The sequence below is a fragment of the Papilio polytes genome, unplaced genomic scaffold, assembly GCF_000836215.1.
Source record: "Papilio polytes unplaced genomic scaffold, Ppol_1.0 DF821067.1, whole genome shotgun sequence".
NCBI classification, from domain to species: Eukaryota; Metazoa; Arthropoda; class Insecta; order Lepidoptera; family Papilionidae; genus Papilio; species Papilio polytes.
In genome coordinates this window covers 1,117,468-1,126,514 of record NW_013528137.1, presented here as the reverse complement: position 1 = coordinate 1,126,514, position 9,047 = coordinate 1,117,468, and the positions used below count along the sequence as shown (strand labels likewise).

Here is a 9,047-nt window from a genome sequence, read left to right as displayed (position 1 = left end):
ACAGATTGTCATATATTTTATTCAGTGGGAGCAGTTTACAAGAGTCTTCTACCCGTCAATAGATGTGCCTTGTTAAAAATAGCATAGATTATGTAGAATTATAACTTACTTGTTTTGCTTTTACGATTGACAAATATGTACTAATAGTGATAGAGAACATGGTCAAATAATAAAACTAATAAGACTGAAAAGCCTTATGAATAATTATTGATAGTCTTTCCTTCGATATATGGTCGTATTTCATTTGTTATTGTTGATCTCAATTGAAATGATTTCTAAAGGCGACGTAGAACATCAATCATCATCGGCACGCGCGAGTCGCGGGACGCCCACATTTAAAAGCCCCACGGTCGGTATAGCGAGGGATTTCGGAAAAAGAACACCGGAACTGGAACTCGAAGGTATAGAAAGGTGTAATTCGGTTTCCGGCTTTGATTGAAACACCAATTTGCTCGGGGACTGTGGAACTAGCAAACAGTTCCTACACGGGGAACTACATTGACTCAGGAATCCCTCCTACGGGCCTTTTATATGTTGCTTGTGTTGAAATCAAATTTACTTCAAGTGAATTCTCAATACGATGGAGGTTTTCTGCTTCAAAGACGATTTATTGGTTACTTAGCCACTACGCTGCATGCATACGTTTTAAAATCAAATTGAAGTTGGAAAGTGCCAATGCTGTGTGTAAAATGAAACATATATAAATGGTTTTATATTATGTTTTTTACTTATACGTTAAAACTTACGTTATAATGTACTACTGTATACTTGTGGAGTTTATCATCAACCTGCTTTGTCCCTACAGGTCGGCATAGTATATGCTGCTCTTCCATACGTTTCTATCAACCGTCCTATCTGAATTCACTCCCTTCCCAGTTCTTTTCATCCATTATTTCTTCGGTCTTCCTCTATCTTTATAACCATCTACATTAAATCTTGATATTTTCTTGTTTATGTCCTCAACTTGTTATTGATCTCGTACTTGTGGAGTTGTTATATGTAAGAATATTTAAAAGCTAAACAATATAATGCCAATTTGACTGGTGATGATAATTTGCTAAAACTATTACTGTTTACATTTTGGCAACGTACTTGTTGGCTTATTTATTCTTATTCAGTTCTAAAGAGTTATAAAATTTATTAATGGTAACGTTACATTGTAACTGAAGATTTAAAATTTAATTTGAAACAAATAAAACAAGTACATTGCCATTCTCAAATTACTGTCTACAAATTACACCTATTTTCATACAAAAACAATTGAACACTACTTAAAAAACTTATACATTTGTCTAGATAATTTTGACGCACCACGCAAGATATTTAGGCCCAAGACAAAGTTAATGGTTGCCTCTGATTTTGGCAAAAGGAGCGGTTACAATGATGTTAATGATGAAGGTAATTCTAAAAAAATATCAAGTGCTTTGAGATATCCAAAATGCTTTTAATTTTAAGCGAAGGAATCTTGCTTGAGTTTAGATTCTAAATATTATTGTTTACAAAGTTATAAATAAGGTAAAACGAATTCTAACAGAGGTGGAAATAAGAGTGACAAGGGGCACTTTTAAGCCCAATTCAAACATACTTATCGCAAGAGGCTACGGCAAACGAGATGAGACACGACGCGGTCGAGGTAAACCGATTATTGAAGAAGATTTCGAAGCCAATATAAAGGACAAACACCCACATATTGGCGATTATTAAATATTTGTCTTCGTATTCAGTTCTATAGATACTGTACATATAACCAGTATTTATTTAATACATTACATGTCAACCGAAAAGACCCCCAGGGACCGTCTTCATAACCTAACACGAAAGGTTCGCTTCGGTAAACGTAACCAAACATAACATGAAATACAAAACCTACATATAACATGTAAACATACACGGACTCAATCTGTTTGTACAGACAGCTTTAAACGGCGTTTAAACACGTCTCTCGCTAGCTTGGAGCATATTGTCTTTAGGTGCTTAATTATCTTCTATGAAGTTATTAAAGCTTTAGTTACAATGCATCTCTTTCACTCCGTATTTAGAACTGTAATGGAGGAATGGGACAACAAAAATATGAGGTGACCTTTTGTTGCGGACTAGGAAAGAACAATCAATGACAAGATTGTATTTAGTTAAGCGCTTTCAATGTGTGATGAGGTCTTAAGAAATATTGTAACCGAAATGTTGCTTATTACGTATTGTCGTGGCTGACTGACAATAACTCATTATACAATGTTGAATGGATTCTTATCTTTTTATAAATTACAGTATTCGGATTGGAGAACATCTGGGAGTCGCTTGAGAATATGCCGGAGAAGGAACAGGAGAACGAAGAGAAAGTTGTTGAAAGGTAATTCAATTAGAAGCCATTTTAATTGATAAAGAACTCTATTCTGTTAGGACATATGTGCAAATTTATACAAATAATAAAAACGCAAACCTAGAGTTTAAGTAATTAGAAAATATATTATGAATTTAAAATAGATTATGACTAACAGCAACATTACTGTGGACTTGGTAATCTCCTAATTTTGGATGTCTTTTATTCTTCATAATAAACTTATTTCTTAACTTTAACTTGTTAAGTTTGACTTTAATGTCTTTTGACATATTTGAATGATCGATACGTAGACTAATATAATATAAGCTTGACATTTCAAAAGATTTAGCAAAACAAAAATATCTCATTACTCTCCAACTTTTAAATAGGATAGTAACGTTAAGTAAAAGATGTCTCAAAGTTAACAAACTTTTAAGACAACGAGCAAAGTTCTTAATCTTCATAGATTATATTACAAAACAAAATACAAGATTAAAATGTTGATATAGGAATTTAATGTGTCATGACTTTCGTTTTATTAATGTTCTCGAGGTTTTCTACTATACAAACAATTGTAAGAAAATAGATCTTAGAGCGCGCGCAAACCTATGTTGATGGCTGGTATTCCACAACCGTGCGGTTTTCGCGGAACTTTCTGCCCCGCACAGCCGCGTTGAGGAACGGTCTGTCCTCGGCGGTATTTCCAAACCAATACGACTTAGGGTCCTTCAAGAAGCGAGCCTACAATTTCCTCAAAGGCCGGCAACGCATCTGTAGTTCCTCTGGTGTTGCTGATGTCCATGGGCGTCGTTGACCACCTTTGTGTTTCCGCCGCTCGTTTGCCCCCTTCTCATATAAAAAAAAACCTTTGACTATGCTATCGCACACTGTTTAGTCGCGCTTTGATTCCTATGAGCTTATAGAGGTATGCACACTACTCTGTTTTTAGTTGTGCAACTAAACAGTTGAAATGGCTGCGAAACAATCGACAATCGAACAATAGCTGTGCGAGAGTTTAGTGAAAGATGTGCGTCCTCCCTTAATCCTAAATTAAATAAGTTAATGTGATGACTTTTTAATAAAATATCTGTAATGGTTCACCTTTCAATGGAGAAATCTTTAACACCTTTGTGTGAAGTGGCACAATCATTAAATGGTTCACACTTTTGTTATACATTAATTTTTTACATTCAAAGCATCCCAGTGGATTGGTTCGTGAATGAAATGCTGAACAACCCGGACTTTGCCCGATCTGTCGTGCGAAAGTTTGTTGACCTCAATCAGGTAACAACACTTTTTCATACCATATTTTTTTTAAGGAATATGCAATTGGTTTTGCTAGTGACCACCCTTAATGAGGACATGTATGAAGTTATTACGTAAAACATTTTATTGTCTGTTTTAAAATAACGTCAACTACTTTAAAGATCATGAACAAACATTACATATTTGTAATATAATAATAGTAAATTATTAACAACATTGTCGTTTAAAGGCCTTCTAAACTCATCCTAATTAGATGCCACCAGTAATCATCTAAATTTGAAACGCTGCAGCAATAATAAACGTAGCAATTCAGCTAATGTGATTGGATAAATAATACGAATACACAGTGTAGTACTATCAATTCGATTGTAGTATTCAAATTTGATATCACTTATGTTTGATATACTTAAATTAACACTACACTGTGACCTTATTATTGAACTTTCTACTAGTATTTAAATGTAGGTACATAGTTTTTGACTTTTTATGAGTGATTTTTTTTACAAAATAACCTAAAAATAGACCCCTGACAAAAATGAAGAGTATAACTTTTACGAATTTTTTTAAAATTACTTTGAAGTCGGTGTCAGGCAATGTAGATTCATTACTTAAACGTTGCTATACTTTCAATTGTCAATTGTTATGGTAAAAATGTGGAAACCGGCTTAAAAGTGATAATAATTGTACAATATAGACATAACAGCTACAATAAGGGAGGTTTACTATTTTGTTACTTTTTAGTTATATTTTTTTAGTGTATTTTGTTTGGAAGTCGGTTTTTAATTTTATCTATACTTAGTATTATATAATTATTGTGATATTAATTTCAGGATGGCGCCCTCTCTTCTGAAGAGTTACTCAGAAACGTGGTTTAAACAAATGAACATGGCTAGTTAATTCTCTATATTATGTTAATCTATTATTACTACGATCGCTTTATTTATTATATAATTTTATATATTAAATTTACTGTACTGTGATATGAATAAATAGAAAAAAAATACGATGAATGATTTGAAAAATGCAAAAATTATATAATTTAAACTTTTTATTGGACTAAAACGTTAAATTTCTCTTATAATTATTGTAAATAGTGTATTTACGATGACAGGATTTTAAATGACATTTTAATATTGAGAAAATTGTCCATATATTATAAATCTATCCTAAGATATGTCTTTAGGCTGTTTTTTTCTTTACTTTTTAATGTGAATCTGAATGTAATGTAATGTAAATGTAAATCTGATTACAAAAAAGGATCTATTACTTGAAAGATTTTATTGTTAAGAGATAAAAGACTAAGGTATTAGATGTTTTTGGTAGCTGTCTAGAGATCTCATTGAATGATAAGTCTTCTTCTCAAAGTTTAACAAATATCTTGATGTTATAGCGTATATTTAAAAAGGGGAAAGGCATCTTTATTGAAATATAAAACTTAAATATAGGCTGGGACTTTCATTGTATTTAATGTCAATTTAAAATTAAAAATATAGTATTTCAAATATCGCTGTTTATCACTCTACATACATACAACATTCTCTACTGTTTAGGATAATTATTTAAATACTGGATTCGGATATTAGATTACTTAGTTGTTATAACGTATTACAGTTACGATGTCAAATAAATCATCAAGTATCGAAAATTTGTTTTGTTTCCTTTACAATATCCTTGCTTCCTATCTATCTATACATATAATAAAATTGGAGTGTCTGTAACATCAAAAGTAAAATTTCAGATTTCAGATGATGTATGTGCATTGCTGATAACGAGTAGCATTTTAAAGCCGCGTGTTCCGGATAATCGCCGAAGCGCCTGGGCCGTTTTCGACCGGACTTTCGCTGAAGGGTAGCTGATAAAGACGGACATATCATAGGCTACTTTTTATATCAATATTGAGTGAACGAAGTCGCAGGCAATAGCTAATATATACTTCTAGCTCGTTGCTGATTTCCTAGCACCACGTACTAACTGAATGCTCGCCTTATAACATCAACATTACACCGCGTAACATCAATCAGTACACACCTTTAGACATGCAGCATAGCCTTTGAAACTAGGTAATGAAAAGCAAAGAAACTTTTTAAGATTAAGAAAGAAGGTAAACCTCTCGAACTTATTATAAAACAAACCACAGAAGTGTAAACCGACCTTAAATAACCTTATCAAATTCAACAATGATTTTAATAGCAAATTTTTTTTCATCTATACTAATGTTATAAAAAGGAAAGATTTGTATTTTTGCATGTATTGAAATGACTCAAAAACTACTGGGCCGAAACCGGCTATTAAAACGCTTTCGCTTAATTAATATTTTTTTTATTTTCAAGTCTAACTAAGTTAAGACTAAGTCGCGGGCAACAACTAGTTTGTTATACTTTACATTTCTATAATGTTAATTCGTATTATAACAAATTGATTGATTATCAACATCGTCGAAACTCAAAATATCCAAATTTAACTTTAATCAATGTTAGACAAGTTGTAAATGATTTTACTAAGTTAGGCTACCACTTAATTTATTAGTTCGCGCAAAATCAAATAAGCACTTAATAGGAAAATATTGTACTTTGGTGGTATTAAATAATAATGAAAACATAGCTAATGTATTATCTATACTATTATAATAAAGCGTAAACACACACTTTTTGTTGCCCAAGATGTCAGCAATTACAACATATTTTTGAATAATTCTTCTTTTATTAAAAAGCCCTACATTTACGTCATGCTTTAGGTTATATATTTCCACGCCGTTAAACTTAGGGGTAAATATTTTGGATAAAAACCCCAATGTGGGAAAGAGACCATAAGTTGTTGCCAACATAAGGAAGCAAGGTTGCCATGGTTTGACATCATGTCATTTGACATGTGCAATTGATAATTTGAAACATGTAAACAATAAAATGATTTTTTTATAAATTCATGCGGATGAAGTCGCATGGGAACAGCTAGTAATATTTAGATGACTAATATAGTAAAAAGGGCAGGAAAATACCACTACTATGTTTTACGTGTTCAAAAAAAATTATTATTTTCAAAAAGAAAAATTCAAAAATCATTTACAAATCAAATGTATCTCTTAAACAATTAATTACAGATTCTGACACATTTGTGTGTGCAAAAATTCTTTTACCTGTCTACCCCCATAAGTTTAGATATAACCTTATTAAATCAATTTTGGCCTATATGAGACAGGTGGGCGTTCTTATACAATCTTATTAACCCTGCATTACGTTCCATAATGCTTCAGTACTCCATAAAACCTATTTTATGTCAAAGTGTTAATCCTATAGTAAAGTTGGATATAAATAGATTTCAGCTTTCATATTAAATGGAACTTTGTAATAAGATGAGGGGTGCCAAAAGAAATAGTAATTCTAAGGGCCGCTGTAAACGTACAGCTTACTATCGGCAGTGTCAGCTTCAGGCGGTCAGCGGCAGTTTGCTGTACGTGGGTTCAAAGAGTCGGCAGTTCATCTAGTGCGTGTCCGTGTATGGCAACTTCTATTTAGGAACATAAAACTCTCATCAATGATTTATTGACGTTTACAACATATGTACATACATATTTTACTAATGTTAAAACTGTGAAAGTTTAGATTTTTATGAATGTAAAGTTTGTAGCCTTTACTGCTGAACGTATCTTGATGAAACTTGGCATACAGAGGATAGTGTGGAAAACAAGAAAACTACTTACTTTTTTTATTATACGATGATGGAGTTGTGGGCGAAAGCTATTATATTGCTGTTGTCAACAACATTGACCACAAGCTCAAAGCACGTCAGTCATGTTTCACATGAACGTGACATGCTTTGTTGCTTGCAGTAAGACTGTTTATATATTATAACTGCCAAGAAGAGCGTCATACTATAGGTTATTACAAGTCATTATACCTTAACTAATATCCTTATTGGTAATACATAGTAACTATTCCCCTTAAAAAAATAAACACCCATAATCTACACTAATATTATACAGAATAGATTTGTATTTTGCTTGTATTGAAATAGTTCAAAAACAATTTGCTTGGTTTCCAAAATTCTTTCACTATTAAATTTTAGTACTTTATAATTCCACACGGACGAATTCGCGAGAAACAGCTAGTATATCGCTATAAAGCTTATAATTATTTCTATATCTGTTAACCCCAATACATAACGAGATAAATATAATTCTAGTAATCGATCAATCTTTAATATATCAAACACGTATTAAGCTCGGAAATGATCGACTTCAGTCTTAATTAGTGTACCCGACTTGCTCGACTGTGACGTAGGTAGACACGAGCATGTGGCGCTAGACTTTCGACGTATTACGTACGGTCAGCGCATCCAATGTAACACGTTGGATCAAAACGAATCGGTTAATTGCTTCTACATCAAGCATTATTTCGTGTGAAGTTAATATGTTATTCCGTGTAATTTATTTGAAGTTATAACATAGATCAATGTCTATTCTTAATAATTACTAGGTGTTGCTCGCAACGTAACCCGCGTGAAACTAAAAAACAAGAAACACACAACATATGTTGTTCTCTGATAATTTAGCCTTTTAATGGTGTGAGATTTTTTTTAAATAGGCCCAGTAGTATTTTAACAGTGGTAGAGCAAGCTTTTACATCTTTGCACAAATGGGTCGACTCGCCCGGTGCAATACCACGACCACTCAGAAGACAGGCGCGAAGTAGATGCAATTCCGCGTTTCGTCTGATGAGTGTGGTGTCGGAGGCTCTATTTTAGTCCTTTTTCCTTCCCACCCTTTTTCTTATACGAAAAGGATGAGAAGAAAAAGTGGATTTGATAGCGCAGGAGAGGAACAGGAAGGGGAAATATCCTGTTATGGAAATCTCCTTTTCTGTCAATTAAGTGTAGGCAACGAAATGCAATTGCGGATGTCTATGGGCAGCGGTCGCTTTATCATTTCGGCGGATTTAGGCCGCCTGCTCGTTAACCACATTATGTTATAAAAAAACACAAATCTGTTCTCTTTTTCATATTAATATAGATTGAGTTAAATTAGTTTGATAGAGTAGTTCATTAGAATATTAATTTATCTACAATTGGAATGTATAAGTGTTTTAACATATAAATATTAAACAAATGAAGAACGAAGCTAATATTAACACATTAAAATAAATAATATACATTATTTATTTGTAAAATACGAGGTTAAAATATTGTTAGCATAGGTTTAAATAAATAAAGATAATATTTATCATTCCAAATTATATTCGCATGAAAAACTACAAACAATTTATTAAATTGGACAGTTATAAAATATCGGGGTCCCTTAATTAATATTCAATACCAAATCGTAAATCTATTCTATAAAGTTAAGGAAGGTTGACAAAAAGTTACTCGGAGATAGAATAAAAACAAATAGATTACTAAACCTTACAACGTTAAATGTAGTCTATATTTGGCATAGTTTTTGTAACACTTTCCCTGATAAAATTTACGCAAG

At 32.4% G+C, this 9,047-nt stretch overlaps 1 protein-coding gene across 1 annotated transcript; it reads left to right on the top strand.

The window, feature by feature from the left end:
* Nucleotides 1–268: 268 nt before the first annotated feature.
* LOC106109652 (allatotropin-like) lies at nucleotides 269–4,529 on the top strand. Its single transcript, XM_013291237.1, has 6 exons — nucleotides 269–413; nucleotides 1,297–1,398; nucleotides 1,535–1,633; nucleotides 2,266–2,347; nucleotides 3,514–3,601; nucleotides 4,414–4,529. The coding sequence occupies exons 1-6, from the start codon at nucleotides 269–271 to the stop codon at nucleotides 4,456–4,458; spliced, it is 561 nt and encodes a 186-aa protein (XP_013146691.1). The 3' UTR covers nucleotides 4,459–4,529.
* Nucleotides 4,530–9,047: the final 4,518 nt, after the last annotated feature.